The following is a 23957-nucleotide window of genomic DNA, read 5'->3' as shown; positions in this document are numbered from 1 at the left end:
ATTTTAGTTGTGATTTAAGCATTTTGTCTAATTATACAAAGACCCTCTGATGACTAAATTACTATAAAAAACTTAAAAAAAAAAGACTATTTATTTTGAGAGAGAGAGAGAGTGAGTGTGTGCCCATGTGTGTGGGAGTGAGTGGGAGGGGCAGAGGGAGACAATCTCAAGCATACTCCATGCCCACTGTGGAGCCCAACATAGGGCTTGATCTCAGGACCCTGGGATCACGACCTGAGTCAAAATCAAGAATTAGGATCCTCGACTGACTAAGCCATCAGGAGCCCCTATAAAAAACTTTTTAAAAAATGAAGCTTAAAATGATATTTTTTAGAGGCACCTGACTGGCTCAATCAGTAGAACATGTGACTCTTGATCTCAGGGTTGTAAGTTCAAGCCCTACACTGGGAATAGAGATTACTTAAAATTTTTAGAAAATAAATAATAAAATTATTTTAAAATTTTTATTTTTATTTTATTTATTTATTTATTTTGAGAGAACGAGCAGGCACAAGCAGGGGCGAGGGCAGAGGGAGGGAGAGAGAGAGAGAGAATATTAAGCAGGCTCCATGCCCGGCTCAGAGTCCTACACAGGGCTTGATCTCACAACCCAGAGATCACGACCTGAGCCAAAATCAAAAGTTGGATGCTTTAAACGCCAGAGCCACCCAGATGCCCTCTAAAATGATTTTTAAAAATGTGGAAACTGACAGGCTTTTTGGAGAGCCAGGAAACTGTTATTTGGGAAGCCTGAGGCCTGAAGAAGGAGCTGATGGCAATGCACAATATGTATACAGATGAGCAAAATAAAATACTTTGAATTGGTAAGAAGTGTACCTTGCTTTTTTTTCAGTAATTCCTATATAGTGGTTCTGAATTACATTTAAAAAAAATGATATAATCTGCACATTATATTAATATGTACAAATAATAACAAAGTACACACATAGTTTTTAAAAAATTTAAATTGCATGTTTTTTAATATTTTTTGCTCAACTTCCTGTCTCTTTTGGTGGATGTTTTTGTGGAGGACATGTGGCAAATGTAACCTAATACATTCCTCAAAGCTATCTGGTTCATTGATGTCATCCTTTCTGGTTTGAAAGCACTGTTGCATATTTAATTGTGTGTGTGTGTGTATCTTTGGCCACTTTACTGAAAGAGAATTTTCAGGAGTTACAATGTCATCTTGAAACCAAAAGTAAAAAGTTTTTGATGAAGCCATTGAAATCTAGATATGGACAAAAAGAGCTCTCTCTAAAATCTCTTTAAGAAGATGTTAAAAAAAAAAAAAAAGATGTTGCTGTATTGGCCATGCTCTCTTAAAAGAGGAACATTTTTCTTAAGCTAAAGATTTTCTCAGCAATAATCCCACTGCTGCAAATATAACACTGGTTTAATACTCTGTTTTAATTCTAGTGACACATACCAACCAGGAGATAATTTTTCATTCTGTGATTCCATGAGCTCACCATTGGTAAGAAGTAATTATTTTTACAAAAAAAACCCCAACCAAACAAACAAAAAAAATAATAACCCTATTTGTTTGAAAGCAACAAAATGAGCCAATAAAAAGAACTGATGAGAGTCACATGATCTAATGTAGAATGAGTACATGTATTGTGCTAACATAAAATTTTGAAAATATTAAAAACATGATTCATGCAAAGACAAAAAGAAAACCTAAGATTTTATTCAACTAATTAATTCATGAGAGACTCAGCAAGATGTTGACTTCAAAGGATACTAGTAAGATGTCAAGGTTCAAAGGAGAATTTGAAGAATATACTGTACATATACATATATTTCTGTTAGGTGTGATAAAATAAATTTGCTAAATGCAAAATCGGTTGCCATCATATAAGACAAGATCTTATTATTAGATTTATCTTATTTTCACCTGACAAGAATCTCTTCTAGCTCTACTGGAAAAATTAATTTGCATTGCTATGGACAAGAACCTTTTGCATTATCAGTTTTCTGCAAGTGAATTTCTATCCATACCTATAAGAGTTATCAAATAGTCTCGTCAATACAAAGTCTATCAAAGTGCACAACTCTGTAGAATTAGATAATCCCCAGGAGGGTTACCAGACAACACCCAGCACCCCACTGAAAAGACCTGGTACACTTGCCCATTTCCAAGTTTTAGACTATTTCCCCCTGTATCACCGGTTTTAAAAAAAAAACGTGTAAATAGACGCACACGTGCACACAAATATATTTAAATTTATTTATTTACTCTGCAGGAGACACGATGGTGAAGGAGAAGTATAGGTTGGTTTAAAAATAACCTACATGAATGTATTTTTGTTGTAACAATTACATGGTTTCAAAGTTCAGGAAGAGTTGAGCTTAACAAAACCTTCTCTAAATTATAGAGGATAGACCACTGTAACCCCACTGCCCATCTACTCCCCCCACCCAAAGCAGCCTCTTATCTTTGCTGAACAAAAATTAATTAGCAAGAAAGCCCGCTGCAAAAGACGCCAGGCAGTTTATTTTTAACTACGTCTTTTTAAGGCTGCACAACAAGTTTGGCCCTTATATGGGTGTGTTCACGGGTGGTTAGATTTAGAGCAGGCTCATGGTGGAAAGAGAAAGCAAAGTGAGGATATGGGTGAAGTAGTGGGGAGCCCTGCTCTTGGCCAGACCCGCGGAGGTCAAAGCCTTGAAACTGGAACTTCTTTTCTTCCCCCCGCCCCTCCCCTCCCTTGCAGCCTCTCCCTACCCCAACTTGCAAACGGTCCCTTGGGTCTGCATCTCAGTGACTCCCATCACCATCATGACCCACCGAGCTGCCCAAACCAGAAATTGAGGTGACGCCTGTAATTTCTCCTTCCTTTCCCCCACATTCTACGGGTCATAAACTCCAGCGGCTTCCACCCAACGCCGCCCTCCTGCCAAGGCCCCGCTCCCGGACGTGTCCTGTCTTGCCCGGGTTCCTGCAGCCGCCCCAGCCCCAGTCCCACGGGGCGGACCTGGAGCCCTTCTGGATGCGGTCACGCTGCTTATAGCCCTGTTACAGCTTCTGAGCACCCCCTGCCCTCGGTTTATGAGGTCGACCTTAGCTGCACAGCTTATGGCTCTCCCCGGCCATCGGTTCCCCCCAAGGAGGTCCTCCCCGTTTCTAGAAAGCGCTGGGGCTCCCGGGCCTCTGCAGAAGCCCTCCCCGCGGCCTAGGTTCCCCTCCCACATCCTTTCCAGGCCCCGGGGCTTAGCTCACTTCCTCAAGCAGCTCCCGACGCCCCAGGCCCCGCGTCCTCGGTGCACGGGGGCCCCGGTCAGCTGCGCCGCCCCGCGCCACCTGTCACCCGCTCTCCGGCGCCCTTGGCTTCTTGCCCTCCCCCCGCGCCCCTGGCGCCCCTTGCCTCCTCCGGGACTCCCGCTCCTCCTGTCCCCCTCCGGGGAGCCCCCCCACCCCCCCCAGCCCCAGGCGGGCTCCGATCCCGCGTTCGGGTCTCGAGGCTGCAGCGCGCGGACGTCGGTCCCCAGGAGGGGGCGGGCCCCGTGGCTGTGCCCGCCGCGTCCCCGGGCGCGCAGCAGGTGCACCGGCCCCCGCCTCCCCGGGACCCCGCGCGGCGCCGGAAGCGGCCGGGCCGGCCCCCTCCCCGCGGAGCCCGCCGCCTTATCTCGGCGCCCGGGGCGGCGGGAGGAGGCGGGCGCGGCAGGGACGCGGCGGCATGGGCCGGGGCCCCCGGGGTGCAGGCCGCCCGCCCCGCCGCCTGCTGCCGCTCGTGCTGCTGCTCGGCCTGGCGCGGGGCGCGGGCGGAGCGCGGGGCGCCCACGGTGAGTGCGGGCGGGGGCGCGGGCGCGGGCGCGGGGGCCCGGGGCGAGGCTGGGGGGGGGGCGCGGCCCGAGCCCCGGGGCACAGCGGCGCCCGGCGTGCAAGGGCGTGCAAGGGCGTGCAAGGGCGGTCCCGCCGCACTGTCACGCTTCCGGCCCTGCTGTGGCTTTTGCACGACCCGTTCTTGACCCGAAGCAATTTTCCTTCTACTTTTTAACTTTTTTTTCCACCGAAACGAAGAGCCAGATGCTAACGTGGTGAGCGAGAAGTGCCGGGAAGATTCCGGGAGTAAAGCATCCCCGAATCCAGTCATTGGTTCAGGTCGCCGCGCTGGCCCTCGTGGAGCTCAGGGTCTGGAGGCGACAAATCATCCTTTTCCAGGGAACTGGAGCGCAGAGTCACGTGTGGTGGGACACAGTCAAACACGTAGGGCAAGTGGCGTTTGCCCATCTACCCAAGTAACTGGAGTTGAGGGCAGAAGGCCCCAAGTGCTCTGAGAAGGCCACGGGGTCAGAGGAGGGCAGGATTCATTCTAGGTCGGGCGTCTGGTGGCCCGGTGGGTGAGGGACTCGGTGTGGATGAGGGACTCGGTGTGGATGAGGGACTCGTGTGGATGAGGGACTCAGTGTGGATGAGGGACTCCGTGTGGATGAGGGACTCAGTGTGGATGAGGGACTCGGTGTGGATGAGGGACTCTTGAACTGAGCGGTAGGTTTGGTGATACTGGGGATGGGAAGATGAGGAAAAGGCATCCCAGCCCAGCCCAGCGCAGAGGGCAGAGGCACCTCTCCATAACTGTGCGCAAAGCACAAATGCCACATGGAAGGGACAATGTGAGGAAGCACACGGAGGTATAAAAGCATGGGACCCATGGCACCTAGGAGACAGGTGGCAAATGGAGTTGGAAGGGCACAGTTGGATTAACCAGAAGGCAGAAGGCCTTGGTGGCAGAGCAAGGTATCCGGCTGGTGGGAAGCCCCTGGAAGTCACCACAGGCTTTTGTACAAGGAGTGATATACAGGAGCGGGCATAGGAAACCCTCCAGCTTTCTTAGTAAAACCATTCATCCTGAAGTGGGAGGGAACTTCCATGTAGGAAGATATGGGGGGGGAGGGTTCCTAGCTCAGACTCCTGTTCCCCCAAATTATTTTCATTTTTGGACTTTTGCCATCACTTTTGCCATCACTGGTGGGTGTTTCTCTTGATGGCTCAGCCTTCTGGGGTGGCCATTTTTGTGCATCAGATACTCTGGTAGGCTTCCTGACTTCCTTCCCTGACTTGGTCTCCCACGGCAGTGTGTATAAAAACCTGTAGATGTGTGGGGCCTATTTCAGAATCTGTGGTAAAGCTCTCTAGCCTAGGAAACGGTCCACCATGGTCCCACTGAATTACTGGGATTAGATGGTGAAACAAAGGTAGCATCCTTTCTTCATTTACAACCTTGAAGTATCTGGTTCTATTAAGGGCGGATTTCCTTCCAGGGGATGATGTGGGAAATGAGTGCAGGCTTAGAACCATTGAGGAAGTTGAAACAGCAGGCCTAGAAGTTCTGAGGACTGGCTCCACCAGAAAGATAGCAGGAGAAGGAGATTGGATGTAGACAGTAAGGTAGAAATGGAACCACGGGACTTGACAACAGACATTATGGTGGACAGAAGAGAAAGGGGACAAAGAGATTTGGGGACTGGGTGACTTGGATATATGGTTCCATAGGAGGAGGAATAAGATTTGGGAAGAAGGAGAAGTCATTTTGGATATCCAGAATTTGAGGTGGTGATGTTAGGACTTCTTGAAGAAGTGAACTGAATGAGGAGTTAAGACTGTGGACAAGAGGTGTGTGACAGTGGTGGAGACTTGGTGGACCCTTGAAGCCTTGAAGTTGATGAGAAGAAGGAGACCAAGGCCAGACTGGGGGGGAAGGCTCATTTTAGATGGCAGGTGCAAATGGAAGAGAAAGAGCAGTGGCCACACAAGTGGGAGGAAGACTGGGCTGGTCCAGTTTCAAGGAAACCAGCGGACAGAGAGCTATGGGAGAGGAGACTGGGAAAAAAAGCTTTGGATTTGGTGGCTCTGGTCTGCGTAGGCCAGGGCTAGCAGAGAGTGAGGGTGAGAGCCAGGTGCAGGGGCCCTAGGGAGTGCAGAGGTGTTGGTTGGCTCTTAAAGGGACTCTCTAAAGAAGTTAGAAGGAAAGGGAAGATTGTATTGAGCTGGGCTGGCCAGGTCAGTGCAAGAATTTTTTTTGGGGGGGGGGCGGGGTGGTAGCAGACACAAGCATACTGTAGCATGAAGGGCATTATTCAGGAGAAGGAGACTTTGAAAATGCAGAAATAAATGAGGTATTTAATGGAGCATGTCCAAAAGCGAAATTGGCCTGCAAGGGGGAAAGCTTAGTCTCTGCGAGGGGAGGGAGGAAGAATGGAGAAGGACAGCTCTTCCCTCCCCCACAGATGTCCACTTAGTGAGGGCTCTTCATTTCTCTTTTTTAAAGATTTTATCTATGTATTCATGAGAGATACAGAGAGAGAGGCGGAGACACAGGCAGAGGGAGAAGCAGGCTCCCTACAGGGAGCCCCATGCGGGACTCGATCCCAGGACCCTGGGATCACGCCCTGAGCCGAAGGCAGACGCTCCTCAACTGCTGGGCCGCCCAGGCGTCCGAGGGCTATTCATATTTCAAAACCAGCCCCGTCATCCTCCCTCCTCCCTCCTCCCGGGAAGCTGTCCAGTTAGTTCCCTTGCAGGCCCAGGGATCCGGGGCCCGGGATCTTGTAGGGGCCCCACGTACTTGTACTGACACCCTCACCCCACACACTTCCATGCCATGTCGCAGTGCAGTTGTTTACTGGCCCAAGAGCTTCACGTGGGTGGGGGCCGGTGGCTTGTATGAGGAATTGGGCGTGAGAGTAAGTGAAGGCCACCCACGTGGGAGCGGGCAAGGGCTGGTGATACAGAGGCGGCTCTGGCGGGACAGCCCGTCAGCATCACCGACATTTATCCGACTCAAAGGCAGGCAGAGGAGTGTAAGAGCTGATAGTGGGTCACAGGGGAAGGCTTCCGGGGTGCCCTGGGCCCAGGCTGTGGGCAGGGAGAGGCTGGAGGTGGCTTACCCACAGCAGCCGTTCTACGTGATTGGCTGGGGGAGTGTACTGGGCCTTCTCGGGTTGGTCCTGAGTGTGAAAGTGAGGGCCACAATTAGGGAAGCCAGCTGTTGTTGACCCGAGCCTGGCCGTTGGGGTCTTACCGCTACAGAGCTCATGGTTTGGCTTCCTGGGCTGGTGGCTGGTGACCCACAGATCCACGTGGGTCAGCTATTTTCATACACGGCCTGGCCATTGTCTGTTTGTCCCTTCAGTGTCTGGCTGGTAACGTGCACTGAAGTTCGTTGACCTGTCATCAAAGATGTTGCAGGGAGGAGAGAGTGGAGTTGCTGAGTGTGAGGGAAGTGTGAGGCACATAGTTGATAGAGCGGAAGGGTGTTGAGAGGTGGGTGGGGTGCCCAGCCCAGGGGAATGGAAGCCTAGGAATGGGTGAGGAGGGGTGGAACCAGTCATTCCTGTTTCTTCGCCTTCTCTGGCTTGGCGGTGGAGTTGGGAGTGGCCGGGGACTTGTTGGCTCAGGACTGGCTGGGTTGGGAAGGCCAGAGGACAGACAGAGGCCTTGAGAATCTTGGGGGGAGTGATGGTGGAGAGGCCTGGGGAGATTGTTGTTGCTGTAGGAAGCGTAGGCACGTCCATCACCAGTCAGTGTGTTTCACACAGGCCCGCTCTTCACTCTTGCATCCTAAGTCAGGGTAGGAAGGAGGAGAAATGGCGGGGGGTTAGGGGGTGGTGGTGGGGTGAGTTATTTTGGAGTGAGTGACAGTTGCTCAAAGTAAGGGAGGCGGATTCAAGCAGATGAAGAAGATCGTCCCTTTGCCCTGTCTTCGGCCTCTGGGGACTTGGCCCTGGGCACCTCCTCAGCCTTCTGGTCAGATCCTAAAATGGGTTCCTCCGTCTCTGAGGCCCCGGGTACCACGTGTGGCCTCTTGGCCTTCACTCTGTGGGGGAGACAGTGGAAATTAATTGCATGGATTACCTAGAAAAGTCTTCCGCCTGCTTGAGAGAACGCGGGAGCGGGGGACGTGCCAGACGTGAACCGAGGGTGTGGCCTACGTGAAAGGCTGCTCAACTCCAAACTCAAAAGCTGTGAAATAGGGGCACTTAGTGAGGCTTGGTTCCAGGTCTGGAGGCCATGTGTGGGGGTCCCCACTGTCCGCTGGTCTTGATTCAGCAGCAGCGTGGACACAGGAGGACAAAAGGAAGCCGAGGGCCCTATATAACCATTTTACACCAAGTTCTCGGGTTCTTGATGGGGAATGTTGGTCTTGGGTTGGTGTGGGGAAGAGAAATACATGGTGGATCCCACTACCCTGCAGGGATCGTCTTGCCTGAGAGAGTAGAATGCTCTGTCTTGAGGGATTTGGGGAGGGGGTATTTTAAAGCAGGGGCTATGGTTCTGTTTTGTTTTGTTTGTCAGGGATGAGGGGAGGAGAGAATTTGAGGTTTCTCAAGTTCCTTCCATTTCTGGAATTTGATGCGATCCCTTAAGAGCAATACAGTTTTCTGGAAGGTGGGAGACTTGGGAATGCTTTCTCTTCCTGAGTTCTAGGCCCCCTTTCCTTATTCCCTCAGGTCATTCGCTCCCTTCCCACAAATCTGCACACAGTTTTCCTGAGAGACAAGGCTCTCGTGAAGGAAGTGCAGGGCATTTGCTTGGTCTCACTGAGACTAGCTGGGGATCAGATTAAAATCCAAACGCAAGCGCTCCATTTGTGCATTCAAACCACCTTCTTCCCTTGGCCGGGGTCGGACCTCTTCATTGTAGCGTCGAAGTCCACGTGCTGCCACTGCCCTTAAATTGCCGCTTGCACATTGAACCACCAGCCGGTGCTGAGGTCCAGGCCCACCTGTGCGTGGAGGCGAGGAGGGGGCCGAGGCCAGGGCCGAGAGGGCGAGGGCTGAGGATGCTGAGCTCCAAGGTCTGAGTCAGGTGTTACTCAGAAAGCTGGGAGGCTGTGGGGAAGGCAGGGGGTGATTATGTAAATTAGGGTGTCCTGGATCCTGGACTCTCAGCCCCACCAACAGGTAGGCATGTGTCTACACAGAGGTACTGCTTTGGGTGTTTGCACTAACGCAGCTCTCCATCACCCTCCTCATTAGTGTAACTGGGAGGCGGCCGGCTACCAGTACCTTCATGTATTCCCTAACGGGGTTGTCGCGTGGTTGTTACAGTGGCATCTGAGATATTCTAATTGCTTTATGTATATTAACTCATTCGTTCTGTATTCCTCACAGCAGCCTATGAGGTGGGTTTTTATTAGCCTCATATTCAGATTCATAGGAAGCCGAGGCCCAGAGCCTGATCTAGGACTATGCAGCCAGCAAGTGGCGGAGCTAGGATGGTACCCCTCATCCCTCTCACCCCTGCTTGGAACCGCTGTGCCAAGTGGCAGGTGCTGCCTCTCGCACGACCTCTTTCCAGCTGTAATAACAATATCTATGGAGAGAGGCACAAATATTCAGATAAATCACCCTTTGCCGAGTGCTTTTGAGCTCGGGCAGCGTTTCTATTTCTCCTTGAATCCTCACAACACGATTCCACCTCCCAGATGAACATTGGAGGACTGGCTGTGTCACCCAGGGAGCGAGAGAGAAGTCTCCCAGCCTGGGTGGACCACCAAGACCTGTGTCGCCCTCTCACCGTTGGATGTGGTTTTAGCTGGCTTGGTCGATACAGTGCCGAAGGGAAGTGAATCTAGGGCATCCTCGCTGGGGGTGCAATGAATAGTTACAAAGAGTCCTTAGCCATTTTGTCCGTCTAGTCTTCGGAATGCCCACTGTCCTGTTTCTCTGCCAGTTGTTCTGGGTGGTGGGGGCCCCTCACGTCTGCAGCAGTGCCCTCCGTCACTACATGGCGGCCGCCTCTCTGCTCTTCTCAACAGTCTGCTGATGACAAAAGTAAGTCATCCTTGATCCAGATGTGAAGCTGCGCCCCCACCCATGGGCTGTACAGCAAAGGCGCGGGGATCATTCCATCCGCCCGGAGAATTTCCATTCCTTGGGTTCTTACCTCTGTCACCGTGGTCCAGCCACGCTATGCATCAGTCTAGACTTGGTGACAAACATCCTCACTGTTCCCTCGTCTTTCGCCAGGATTCTGACCCAAGCCCCTGAGGTTGAACTAGACTTGCACTGCTACTAGAGGTGGGGTCCACCTGGGAGCTTCCTTAGAAATGCACATTCTCAGGCCTCACCCCACACCTACCGAATCAGAATCTCTGGGGATTTTGTTTTAACAAGCTCTCCAGGTCGGGGGACCAGCTGCTCGGTTTGTGCCATAGTGAGGGCTTTAGTGGGTCGCAGGACATTTAGTATTAAAACCGGGATGAGGAGGTCCCCCTCTCTCTAGGTGATTCTTAGCTGAGCTAGGGGCTCATGAACAGTGGAAACAGGGGTGTAGTTAGAAGCGACCCTCCCCACCCTGTCTCTTCTTGGATTAGGGTTGTGCTTCCTGCCACTTCCCTTAGGATAACTTGTGTCGCCCCCCCAAGAAGCTACTTAGTCCCTCAAGCAATTAGAACTCAGAAGCTGCCATATAAGGCCCTGCAGATGAGAATAATTATGACTGAATAAGAAACTTTAGTTGAGGCCCTTCTTCCTCTGGAAATGGCTTTCCTTCTGCAGGTGGGCTCAGAAGCCTTTGGTGGCCTGGGAGACATGTTGGCTTTTTTACCAATGTGGGGAACAGACATTTATTGAGCCAGACGTGCCAAGTACTGTCCTTTTGGGGTTACACTTTGCTAAATAATTCTTAGTGGGTCATTAAAACAGGTACCCTAAGGATGATGTATCAGCTGATTAGGGGACAAGACTTTGGAGGCCACTTAATCCCTGCTGCTCAAAATGTGGTTCCCCTGGGAGCTTGTTAGAAATGCAAAATGTGCCCTCCCCACCATCAGAGCCTGTGGTTTAGCGCTATCCCCAGGTGATTTGAATGCCTTTTGCATTTTTTTTTTTAAAGATGTATTTATTTATCTTAGAATATATGTTGGGAGGGGCAGAGAGAGGGAGACCAGCAGATTCCTGAGACCCTGAGATCAGGGCCCTGAGATCATGACCTGAGCCATGCAGGTGCCCTTGAATGCCCTTTAAAACGTGAGAAGCCCAAGGCCCTTGTTTTATAGATGAAAAAACTGGGATCCAGAGAGGTTCAGTGATTTGTTAAGGGTCCTCCAGTGATTGAGACTCAGCTAGATTTAGGATCTAGTTCTGATACTCAGCTCCAGGGCATGCTTTCCCCCTGTATCTGGCTGCCTTCCTACAAGGCCTTATTTTGTTTGGTTCTGTTTATTGAATGAACTTGGACTTAATTTGATTTATTTAAAAAAAAAAACAACAACTTTACATTCTGTCCTTCACTAATTCAGACTGGACTTCTGTTAATCTACCTGAGTGGGTGGCATGACTTTATTTCTTGTGTGTGTTTATTTTGTGTGTGTGTTTATTAGATTCACCCAACAGTTGAATGAAATAATCCTTTTTTCCCATCTGATGTAAGTTTCTGGAACTGTAGGTACATAAATGCTGCCCTCTTTATAAAAACAAATATTCCATATAAGAAAAAAAATTAAACATTTTACCATTTTGTTGATTTCATTACTATGATATTTATTTTTTGTTATTGCACTATGCGCACACACTAGGGAGAGTGTTCATCGTTATCTGGTCGATCGATACTGGATTTAGGGGCTTGACCCAGGATCCAATATTTAAAAGGTACTTCCAGGATTTGGGGTACATGTGATTATGAATAGACAATGTCCTATGGCACCATTTAAAAATGTTGTGTGTTAAATTTACTCCACCCTGATGGACATTTAGGTGCAGGGACCCATTCTCACTTGCCTGTTGCCCCCATGAGCAAGAGCATCTCTAGTCTATTTCCTCCAGGTTGTAAATTCTATCTTTTGCCAGAGCTAGCGAGGAGAACTGGGTGTCCACCTACTTCTTATCCATATTTTTACCTGGTTCCTTGAACTCTGAGTCCTGTCCCTTATACCTACCTTCTGCAGCACTCAGTGGCCCCAATTCCTGAGCCTTTGGGACAGCCTTTTAGTTCCTCCTCTCAGGCCATTCGCCTATGTCCATCTCTTCCATCTTCTGAAATATTGTTGACATCCTCATCTGCTCTCATCTTGTCTGCCAGGGTTTATACCTTTCTGGTCTTTGATCCCATTTGAGGGAGGAGGAGCTTTGAGAGTTAGCTAAATCTGCAGTGTTTAACTGGATCTTTTAAAGTACAAAAACATGAAAAACTCAAATTTGCTGGAGTAGATACATCTTTGTATCTAGTATTAAATACTTCAATTTTTTTAAAAAAATTTTTATTTATTTAAGTAATCTCCACACCCAACATGGGGCTAAAACTCACAACCCTGAGATCAAGAGTTGCACGCTCTACTGACTGAGCCAGCCAGGTTCCCTTAAACATTTCAGTTTTGCTATCCTCTTTGTCCCAAGAATTATTTAGGAGAATGTTCTGAAGTTTCCAAGTAGGTTTCTTTTGGGGCCTTGTGTTTTATTTTGTAGTCTTTCTACATTATTACGAGGTAGTCCTATAGTACGGCTTCTACAATTTCTACTTTTTTTGCACTTTGTTGCATTTTTTTTAATGGTTTGGGATATATTAAAATTTGTGAATATTCCATGGTTAATTTTGTATTACTTGGTGATAAAGCAGTGGTTTGTATTATTTCTGTATCATATTTGTTTTAAAAGAAAAAGCAGGCGTGGTTAATGATCAGTACTGATCCTCTGAATTTACCGATCCGGTTACATCAGAACTTGGAAATCTCCTAAGTCAAAAATGCATTTAATACTTCTAACCTATCGACCATTGTAGCTTAGACTGGCCTACTAAATGTGCATAAGACATTTCTGTTCACCTACAGTTGGGCAAACATCATCTCACACCCAGCCTATTTTATTTTTTATTTTTTCCAGCCTATTTTATAATAAAGTATTGACTATCTCATGTCATGTACCGAGCACTATACTAAAAGCCATAAACAGAATGGTCATGTAGGTGCAGACCGGTTGTGAGTTTATCAGTTGTTTGCCCTTCTGATCGCATGGCTGGCCGGAGCTGCGGCTGGCTGCCATGAGAGAGATCACACTGCATATCCCTAGCCTGGAGGAAAGAACAAAATTAAAAATTTGAAGTACACTTTCTACTGAACGTGTATTGCCTTTGTACCCCTGTAAAGTTGAAAGATTGTAAGTTGAACCATTGTAAGTCAGGGGCGGTCTGTATTTGGAAATCTCCCTGCGTCAGTTGCCTAGAGCAACCCCGAGGGCTAAGTCTTTATTACCTGGGTGGTAGTGGGGCCTAGACTAAGATGGAATTCCGTGCTGACTCTCCTGACCAGGCCACTCCTGAAATTACAGACCCCAAAAGGACAACATGATATCTCACATGGCCTCAGGTAGAAATTCTTGTTTGACCTTGGGCCATATATCAATCACCATCTAGTAGGTTCGTGTGTGTCAGCCTCACGCCTTTTTGCTGCCTGTCTATGTGATTAGGATCTGGTCACCCAGCTGGGGACCCGGCTGTTCATCTCACTGACATCTTAAGCACATTAAGTTTTTTCCCCCAAGCAAACTGGATAGGGTAATAGACAGATGGGTTCTTCTCCCTTCCACTTGCTTTTTGAGTTGTAGCAAGTAGGATTGCAAGTTCCTTTATCCACTCGGTCAGTAAAAGTCTATTGAATGTTTCTACTGCACTGTGATGACATATGGGCAGATGACATAATAATCCGTGTCCTGGAGGAGAAGCTCATTCATGCTCCGCAGCTTGGAAGACAGAGCTGGAACAGTATATAATGACACATTAACGTGGTTGATGTGGGAATGTGCAGGTGTTAGTGGAGCACAGAGGTAGATACATTTAATTTTCCACAAGAATAGAGGAATGGGGAAGATACCAGGGAAAATGTGATATTCAAGGTGAGTCTTAAAAGTAGGAATGGAAAAAAAAAAGTAGGAATGGGTGCTAGCTGGACAGGAGAGGAGGGATAGGCATTCTGCTTGGAGGGAACATGGTAAGTATGGCATGAAGTAGGATGGGATAACATATGTGGGAAAGAGTCGTCAGCCTCCTGCATAGAGAATATTATGTGTGGTTTGGGTTTGGGAACAGTGAGGCTTGGAGGGATTAGCTTAGAGTCGAAATGGTCAGAGCTTTGACTGCCAGGTAGAGGCATTTGCCCTTTACTCTGTGGAAAATGAGCAGCCATTGCAGGTTTCGAAGGATGGGATCAGATCTACCTTTTATAATTCTGCTATTCAAATTTTGGTTCTCCATTTTAAATGTCCACTACCCAAAATGTGACTTGTCCAGAGGAGGTGATTGAATTTTTCTTTTCCTGTAATACACGATGTATGCTTCTGGTATAGATGTCTGTGCCACTTGCCATGAGCATGCTACCTGCAAGCAGATGGAAGGCATGAAGATGTGTGTTTGCAAATATGGATTTGTGGGCAACGGGAGGACTCACTGTGTTGGTAAGTTCTGAATCCTGGGTGAATTGGAAAGGTGAGTCAGTAACAAGATTCCCTAATGTTAAAGAGCTAATGACCTTGTGGGGAAGACGTTTTGTTTTGTTCACATGCTTTTGTTACAAGAGGGGCTGTCCATGCCTTTGTTTCAGGGTTTGAATATAGCCTTTCTTTAATGTTTCCAGGCAAGTATCTTTCCTGTTAGAGGGTCATTGAACTTGAATCTTTGGAAAACTCTCTGACCTCACACAAATTTGGAATCTGTTTCAGAGTCTTGAGTCTAATTTAACAACTTGAGTGAATTTTGCCTTCTTAATTTCTCCTGGTGGTTTTGATGCAAGATGATTTGTATTAGTGCCTGGAGGAAAAAGAAAACACAATTGCCTGTTGGACTTTTTTGGCTAAGTGGTGAAATACTGTTGCTTTGGATTCTAGGCCTGTCACAGTCCATCCTCCATTTTTTTGGAGTTTTAGCCCTTTGGGATCTTGGGTGGCTTAAAGGAATACAAAGACTACCAGGAACTCTCCAAGGTTGTTTTTTGCTTCAAAGCCTCCCCCGTGCCCTGAGGGTCATCCAATATCCAGTTCAAGCCCAATTCAGAAAGAAGGAGAATCTCACAGCCCGGTTGTAACAATGAATGCTAGGAGAAGCAGTTTTCTCCCAGCAGCCTTGTGATGTGCTGGGCACAGTTGATAGTCTGCCTTGGGGTTGTGCACTGGCACACGGTACACAACCTTGTGGTATCTTTGGGTTCTTTTCTTCCTAAAGAAAAAATAACAATTCTAAATTCCTGGGACCCCTGGGTGGCTAAGTAGTTGAGCATCTGCCTTCGGTTCAGGTTGTGACCCCAGGGTCCTGGGATCGAGTCTGGCATTGGGCTACCTGAGGGGATCCTGCTTCTCCCTCTACTTGTGTCTCTGCCTCTCTCTGTGTGTGTTTCTTATGAATCAATAAATAAAATCTTAAAAAAAAAACCCAAATAATTCCAAGTTCCCCAAATCATATTTCAACTTCACAGAGTCAGGCTCTCAGGCACACACCACTGCCTGTTCCTGCGGGCCGGACTTGGGTCACCCTTGACCTTCTTTCTTCAGGACTCTGCCCCTGAGACTTGTGGCTGCCTGGCAGCCTGAGGCCCCTGAGGCATTTCTGGCCCCCCTTGTCCCCCTCACCCCCGCCACGGCTTGCTAGCAGGGGCTTGGAAATGAGGTTGGACTGGAGCAGACAAGCCTTTTGTGCTCCCTCCCCGAGTGTAGCTCCCTTCCCATGGAAGCTCCCCGAACTCTGGATTGCTCTTTGGCTTGCCAATAGAAACTTCTATTCCTGGGAGGAAGGCCTTATTAACTTATGTGGACCTTGCTCTCAGATGCTAGACATGGCACATCCCAGCACTTGGCCTGCTGAGACCAGGCCACAGGATGCATGTGCCAGACGTGCCCTAACATGGCATCCAGGCCAGGGACCTCAGAAGTTTAGGATTTTCCCCAAACCCACTGTCCCTTCTGGTAAAGTCTGCGGGGGAGACCCGTCTCAGAAACAATAGCAAAGGACAGGAATGGGCCTTTTTATGGGTGGCAGGATGTGGCCACCGGTGCAGGGCTTCTGGGCTGGGCTAGACACGTGGCCAGGCCCAGGCCTTAGGGTTGTTTCTCTGGTCCCCCATGCAGATCTCACCATAGATGGTGTTAGCAAATGGACTGTGCTCCACGTTCAGGTACATTTTCAAAAAATATATTACCTGTGAGGAAAATGGGAAAAAAAAAAAAAAAGGAACACTGGATTTTGGAAAGGGTACTTTTGAGTTGGCAGGAATCAAGTGCAATTGTGAGAGGCCATTAACGTGCTCCGAGGGAGCCAGTGCTGTCGTAAAACACGAAATAACAATCAGGAAAAACTCTGGTTCATCAATTGATGGCACTGCTCCCCCGCCCTCATCAAACCAAACCAAGCCAAGCCAAGCCAAGCCAAGCCAAACCAAACCAAACCAAACCAAACCAAACCAAACCAAACACCAAACCAAGCCAAACCAACCCAACCCAACCCAACTAGCAGGACAGATTGGCCCTGAAAGAATGCATAAGAAATTGGCCACAGAAGTTCTTCTGATGGTAGCAGCCAGGGCACAGTCAGCAAAGTCTGGCCTGCAGGCCACATTTGGCCGCTGCCTGTTTTTGTAAACAGAGTTTTATTAGAACGCAACGTTGCTCATTTGTTTGCTTATTGTCTGTGGCTGCATGGGTGAGCAGTTGCAACCAGGCACCTACGGCTGGCCCTTCACAGAAAAAGTTTTCGAACCCCTGGGCTACAGGACAGAGACAGGAGAGAGATTTACTTTCATCTGACATCGTGACAAGTGGCTGAATTAAAAATACCCAGGGCAGGCTTGTGTGGACTCATCCAGTGTCCTATACTTCAGCTCCTTCTCCCTGGGTGACTAATATTATTCACATGGGTCATTGACGATTAGCAGGAGCTGTTCCTGCCACAATATTAGCTCTGCTCCCGGATGAGGCTTAAGCACTAATTCCATTGTGTTTCCTGGTAACTCAGAAGTAACAAATTTTCCGGTTAATCACTGGATGCAAAAATCATCCTCCTCTGCCTTTTATGAAGGAAGCAAGAGAGTGGCTCACTGAGCTGGAAAAAATGGGATGCTGCTGGATTTGTTTCTCTGACAAGGCTTCTTGAGTATGGAGACATTGAAAAAGGATCCCCTTCTCCCAGTCCTCAAATAAGATGAATGTTCAGATCAAGATGTTGGGTTTCTCTTGTGGTTTTGTTTTTACGATTTTATTTATTGAGAGACAGAGAGACAGAGAGAGAACATGCTCCTATGGGGCAAGGGGTGGCAGAAGGAGAGGGAGGGAGAGAATCACAAGCAGACTCTGCTCTGAGATCACAACCTGAGTTGAAGTCAAGAGCCACCTGCTTAACCGACTGAGCCCCCCAGCCCCCCCCTCTCTTGGGGTTTTAGATACACCTAGCCCATGACCACAAGAGGCCCGTGCCTTGTAGTCTGAGAACCACCCCGAGCAGAGGCTGGCCAAATAGACCATGGGGATGTTGTCACAGAATGGCAACTCCTGAGTCTGTAGCACAGGAGAACAGTCTGGGTTGTTGAACATGGTATGGATTGATAGCTCTTTCCTTGCCTTGTCTCAATGTATCAACAGATAAAAATGAGTGCCAGTTTGGAGCCACTGTGGTCTGTGGAAACCACACCTCTTGCCACAACACACTCGGGGGCTTTTACTGCATTTGCCTCGAAGGATATCGAGCCACGAACAACAACAAAACATTCATTCCCAATGATGGCACCTTTTGCACAGGTACTCAAGGGGGGGGTGGCGGGGCGGGGCGGCTGCGGTGATGGCAGGACAGTGTCTGGCGTGTGGAGGAGGGAGAGGGCAGGGCCGGGACAGGGTGTGATCGAAGGGAGGGACTCTCCTTTGAGAAGGCCTAGAGGAAAATTTGCACGTGGACTGAGTGTTAGTTAGTAAGAGGAAATTATTGTCAGCTTTGTTCGCCGGCATAACAGCATCGTGATATTGGGCGTAATATTCTTATTTCCAGAGATGCATGCTGGAGTATCTAGGGGTATTATGAAGTACCTAGTGTTACTGTGATCTAGAAGATATCTTTTTTTTTTTTTTTTTTTTTTTTTGATCTAGAAGATATCTTAAATGACAAACTGAACAGTTGTTGAATCTTGGGGGGGGGGCGATCTATGATGCGAGGTCACTGTAATATTCTTTCTCTAGAATATTCTGTGTGTTTGAACGTTTTTCTACCAAACAAGGAGGGACTCTCAGAGATGATGTGCCAGCTGCAGGTTTCTGTAACCCCAGGTGGGGTGTTCTTGGGGTGGCTCTGGCACCCACCACTGTGCACACTGCCCACTAGGACCCAGGGTGTGGACATGGTGATGATGGCTCCCGAGACGTCTCTAACAGCGAGGTGCCCTGTTAGAGATGGGACTTCCTCTCAGAGGACTGAGCTGGGTGAGGGGTGCATTGTTTTGGATCTCAGTAGCTTTGAAGCTTTGGGCATGTGGTAGTTGAATACAGTGGGTGGGCGAAATCCTAGTTTTCAGTGGGCCCTGCAACTGATGGCTGGACTCTATGTTATAGCACGTCATGACATTATAGCTCTTTGGTTTTCTAAGAAAAACCTATAAACAATAAAGTAGAGGAAAGGCAGGAAAAGACTCCTGGTTCTACGATGGCTTTGCATAGACTTAATGACTCTGCTTAAAAGCTTTGTGATATTTAAAGGTTTTCGGGGAAAAGGAAGGGAGGGAACATGTTTTATCTCCTTACCCGCAAGGAGGCACAGATTCTGATGCTCTGATTCATTCTCCCTCTTGACCTGTACCGAGGTAAAAATCCTGCAGGGGGTACATTTGATTTATTTTTGGCATGAATGAACTGCATTCCCTCAGAGAAAACATGTTATGATATACTGTTGTTTTAGGCAGCAAATTGCTTGTCGTATGGTTGCAGAAGTGCGGTGCTGCAGAATTAAATTAGATATGTTAAAAAAAATAACATACCAATTTTTTAAAAAAACCTTACAAGATGATGAAATGGTGTTCATTCAATACACATTTCTCCTGTACCTACTGTGTGCCAAGGCTGTGCCAGTGGGAGGTGATGGCAGACAGCTAATTTCAGTATAAAGCATAAAGCAAAGGCCACTTAGGGCACCTGGAATCCATAGGGGCTCTTATCTTGGAAGCTGGGAAGGGATCAGGGAACTTTCTGGAGGACATGATACCCGAAATTGCATTTTCAGAGGCTATGAGAGTTTGCTGGGAAAAACTTCTATAACTACGTATATCACTCTAGTTCCCAAGGATGTGTTTGACTTTAAAAAAATAAGGAGGAGGAGAAGTGAGAAATATTTTATGCAAGAGCCAAATAGATGTCAGCCTAGTAAGAACCAGTCTTCCTGGAACAAAATCCTAATCTTGGCTCTGCTTCTATTTCTTCTACTTCTTGTAATTATTTAGTGACTTTTTTTTTAATGAGATATAATTCACATACCATCAAATTCACTCTTTGAAGGTATACAATTCAGTGGTTTATAGTATACACAAAGTTGTGGAATAATCACCAGTATCTAATTTTAGAATATCTCCGTCACCTCAAAAGAAGCCCCAACATCTGTTGTCAATCATCCTCATGACCTTTCCTTTTGAGGTTTCCAGTTATCACTTTGTAAAAAGCTGATGGACTTTTCTCAAGGATACTGAGTTTCTATCAGCATTACAGTTGCCACAGAAACATCAGTAGACTTTTTAGCTGGGGCAGAGGCTTTAGCAAGTTTTGGGGTATCAGCAGTTATCCAGTGTTTGTCTGGAACCACAGGATATGAGTCCTAGTTCCATGAATTCCAAGCACTCCTGCAACCGGGTGTGGATTGTACTTTGCAGAGTTCAAGCCAAATTCAGGAGCTGGTTGCACGTAGGCCTCTTTGGATGTCACCAACGAGAGATGAGGAATGAGTTTTAGGGGCAGATGTCCCGGCCCCCAGGGCTGTCGCCAAACAAATTCTGGGGATCACGGAAACTTTGCAGATAAAGAAGCTCTGTGGCACTTGCAGTGTGAGGGTGGCTGGGGAGAAAGGGAACTGATGTGGGACTAGGCCTGGGGCTGTCATCTCCCTACCAGCGTGGCTCCAAGGAGCATGGCCCTACCGTGTCTGCTGAAAACTGCAAGATTAAAAAAAAAAAAAAAGAAAAGAAAGAAGAAACTGCAAAATGCCTTTGAATTCCCCAAGTCTTGGGAATCCATCTCGACTCAGATGGCAGCTACAACCTTCTTTTTCGTCAGCTCATTTCCTGCATCAGGGGCCTGATGCCATTTCTTCTAGGGAAATGTAACGGTATTTCAGCCTTGACTAGGATATGGGGAAATGGGAAGGGAAAAAAAAAAAAAGAGGACCTAGAGGCAGTGAATGCCTTGCCATTCATCAGTTTCTGGAACCTTCTACTGAGAGCCTGCTTCACATAGATCTGCCTGCGGTGAAGTAAATACCTTCATTCCTAGGTGTGAATCCCTACCCCTGCCAAGACCGGCCTGTTGGTTTCTCTCCCAGGTCAGGAACCTGTTTTCCATGTGAGCCTTGGCTCACAAGCTTCTCAGCTGCCCAGTTGTTTCAGGTCCTGGAGCAGCCTGCTGTGGACTCCGACACGATGTGTGGTCCCACTGAGGTTCCGCCGGCTCTGTGTGGGGTATTGCTCAATGGGCTTGCAGCTGTCCTGAGGTTTCTCCAGTGCTCTCTCCATATGGGATTCTGTTCCCCAAATCCCGATCCTTTGTTTTAGCTGCGTTTTATTCCAAAGTGTCATGTTTTACTACTTTGAAAGAAGGAGGGAACAGGGAAAGATAAACCTAAGGAAGAGTGCACTGGGGAGTCCTTATTCTCCGCCTCTCCAGAGCTCTGCCATAACCGGTGGCTTCTTGATTACTTTCCCTGTGGGATTCCCCTAACACCTGCTTAGGTCTCTCATGGTGGTGGGTGATGGCTTCAGGCCCTCGCTACTGCTCCAGTTCCTAGGAAGGAAAGAGAGGCCAAAGATTCCGAATTGGAAGATGGTTAAGGCAAAGCACCCTTCCCTTAAATGCTAGAGGCCTTGACTAAGGCACTGTTGTTTTTCTTGGGGAGTGGAGGAGCATGCCTCCCACACTTCACTCTTGCCTCTTGCTTCCCAAGGCCCTGTTGAGTGTAGTAAAATATGGACACATGGTTCTTTTTTGCTCCACTAATTGAAAGTTTTGGGAGGGATAATTGGGACAAGAGCTTTGAAGCATCTATAAAACAGGTTTTCCTAAGCAACCTATCAATATTGGCAAGATTGTGAAGGAAGTGGGTAGCCCTTTGTCTTCAGGCTCTTTGCTCATGACCAGTGCCTCTATGAGCATGACCTTGGAAATGGCTCTCCATGTATTCAGCTATTGCTTTAGCAAAGGTTCTATGTCAAAGGACACCTGGGTGGCTCAGTGGTTGAGCATCTGCCTTTGGCTTGGGTGGTGATCCTGGGGTCCTGGGATCAGGTCCTGCATCAGGCTCCCCTTGGGGAGTCTACTTCTCTCTCTGCCTGTGTCTCTGCACCTGTCTATGTGTCTCTCATGAATAAATAAATAAAATATAAAAAAATTTTTAAAAGGTTATGTGTCAAGAAGAATGGAGCTGTTACCCCAGGATAGAGCTCTGGGATAGAGTAAAGACAATTGGGTCATAAAATTCTGATTGTGATGATCTATGATTGTTCTTCCTAAAACAAGACAGAAGAATAAGTCAGTGTTTTTCCCCCTAAGAGTATAGCTTTGTTTCTTCAATTTATTAAAAAAATCACATACTCATGTAGAGTGGTCAAGCAGCTATGCAAAAGCATAAAGGACAAAAAAAATCATATTAATTCAGAGGTTGCAATGCTTAATATTTTGGGAAAGTTCTTTTTTTTTTTTTTAAGAGGATTGGGGGAGGGCAGAGAGAGAGAGAGAGAGAGTGAGAGAGAGAATCCTAATCAGGCTCTGTGCCCAGCCAGAGCCCCTTGTGGGATTTGATCTCACAACCCTGAGATCATGACCTGACCAGAAATCAGGAGGCGGACACTTAATCGACTGAGCCACCCAGGTGCCCAGTAAATCTCTTTTAAGATGCCTCTATGCATATGTACTGCAATCATATTTATATTTTTATTTATTTATATATAGTTAAAGATTTTATTTATTTATTTTAGATAGGGGCAGGGAGTGAGTGGAGGGGCAGAGGAGGAGGGAAAGGGACAAGCAGACTCCATGCTGAGCTTGGAGCCTGATGTGGAGCTTGATCCCACGACCCAGAGATCACAACCTGAGTCAAGATCAAGAGTCAGACCCTCAGCTGGCTGAGCCTCCCAGGTGCCCCTGCAATCATAATTTTAGATTAATAACATGTAAACATACATTGTCCCACTATATGATATTTTATTTCCATAACACGTGATACTGTTTTCTCTACATGTAACTCCATGAAGAGAAGACGGAAGTTATTTTAGTCACAGCACATGATCTTTCCATTTCAGTAAGAATAAATATAGGGGGCACTTGCCTGACTCAGTTGGTAGAGCATGTGACTCTTGATCTTAGGGTTGTGAGTTCAAGCCCTATGCTGGGAGTAGAGGTTACTTAAAATTAAAATCTTAAAGGGGCACCTGAATGGCTCAGTTGGTTAAACATCCAACTCTTGGTTTTGGCCCAGGTCATGATCTCATGAGTTGTGAGACTGAGCCCTGCGTTGGGTTCCACACTCAGTGGGGAGTCTGCATGAAGATTCTCTCCCTCTGTCCCTATTAGACCCACTCACTCTAGCTCTTTCTCTCAAATAAATAAATAAAGAAATCTTTAAAAAATCTTTAAGAAAATCTATATAGCTCAAGAGAAATGAAAATATATGTTCACAAAGACTTGCACACAAATGTTCGTGATAGGAACACCTGGGTGGCTCAGCAGTTGAGCGTTTGCCTTCAGCTCAGGGCGTGATCCCAGGATCTGGGATTGAGTCCCATATCGGGCTCCCTGTGAGGAGCCTGCTTCTCCCTCTGTCTATGTCTCTGCCTCTCTCTCTCTCTGTCTCTCATTAATAAATAAATAAATCTTTAAAAAATAAAACAAAACAAAAACAAATGTTCATAATATCTAAACTGGAAAGACCCCAAATGTCCAATCAATGGGAGGACAGATAAACAAGTTGTGGTGCATTCCTGGAGTGGGGTACTACTCACCAAGGAGAGGAACTCTCTATTGATACATGCACAACAAGGAGGAATCTCAAAGACATTATGTTGAATAGAAGATGCCCTTCACAAAAAATGTGCACTATGAGAGTCCATTTATGTGAAATACAGGCAAAAATAAGTTATAGTGATAGAAATTAGAAGGTGTTTTTTTGAGGCACCTGGTTGGGTCAGTTGGTGGAGTGTGTGATGCTTAGAGTTGTGAGTTCGAGCCCCATGTTGGGTATAGAGATTTACTTAAAAGTAAAATCTTTCTTCTTTTTTTTTTTTAAATTTATTTTTTATTGGTGTTCAATTTACTAACATACAGAATAACCCCCAGTGCCCGTCACCCATTCACTCCCACCCCCCGCCCTTCTCCCCTTCCACCACCCCTAGTTCGTTTCCCAGAGTTAGCAGTCTTTACGTTCTGTCTCCCTTTCTGATATTTCCCACACATTTCTTCTCCCTTCCCTTCTATTCCCTTTCACTATTATTTATATTCCCCAAATGAATGAGAACATATAATGTTTGTCCTTCTCCGACTGACTGACTTCACTCAGCATAATACCCTCCAGTTCATCCACGTTGAAGCAAATGGTGGGTATTTGTCATTTCTAATAGCTGAGTAATATTCCATTGTATACATAAACCACATCTTCTTTATCCATTCATCTTTCGTTGGACACCGAGGCTCCTTCCACAGTTTGGCTATCGTGGCCATTGCTGCTATAAACATCGGGGTGCAGGTGTCCCGGCGTTTCATTGCATTTGTATCTTTGGGGTAAATCCCCAACAGTGCAATTG

At 47.3% G+C, this 23957-nt stretch overlaps 1 protein-coding gene across 32 annotated transcripts in view; it reads left to right on the top strand.

The window, feature by feature from the left end:
* Positions 1-4019: 4019 nt before the first annotated feature.
* The window catches only part of SUSD1 (sushi domain containing 1), a 165543-nt gene continuing 145605 nt past the window's right edge, over positions 4020-23957 (top strand). For 10 of the 32 annotated variants that reach the window (XR_007401016.1, XR_007401012.1, XR_007401018.1 and 7 more), the window contains exons 1-2: positions 13860-14394; positions 17563-17718. Coding sequence is in view for 16 of the 32 variants with exons in the window: in XM_049091903.1 (XP_048947860.1) it covers positions 14268-14394; positions 17563-17718 (283 nt within the window). In the remaining 16 variants the exon portion in view is untranslated. Of the gene's footprint in view, positions 4045-13140; positions 13837-13858; positions 14395-17562; positions 17719-23957 lie in introns of those variants that run through there. The other 22 variants (XR_007401010.1, XR_007401011.1, XM_049091909.1 and 19 more) reach the window with 7 other exon arrangements.

The sequence above is a fragment of the Canis lupus genome, chromosome 11 (assembly GCF_003254725.2).
Source record: "Canis lupus dingo isolate Sandy chromosome 11, ASM325472v2, whole genome shotgun sequence".
NCBI classification, from domain to species: Eukaryota; Metazoa; Chordata; class Mammalia; order Carnivora; family Canidae; genus Canis; species Canis lupus.
This window is presented reverse-complemented; position numbering and strand designations above follow the sequence as displayed.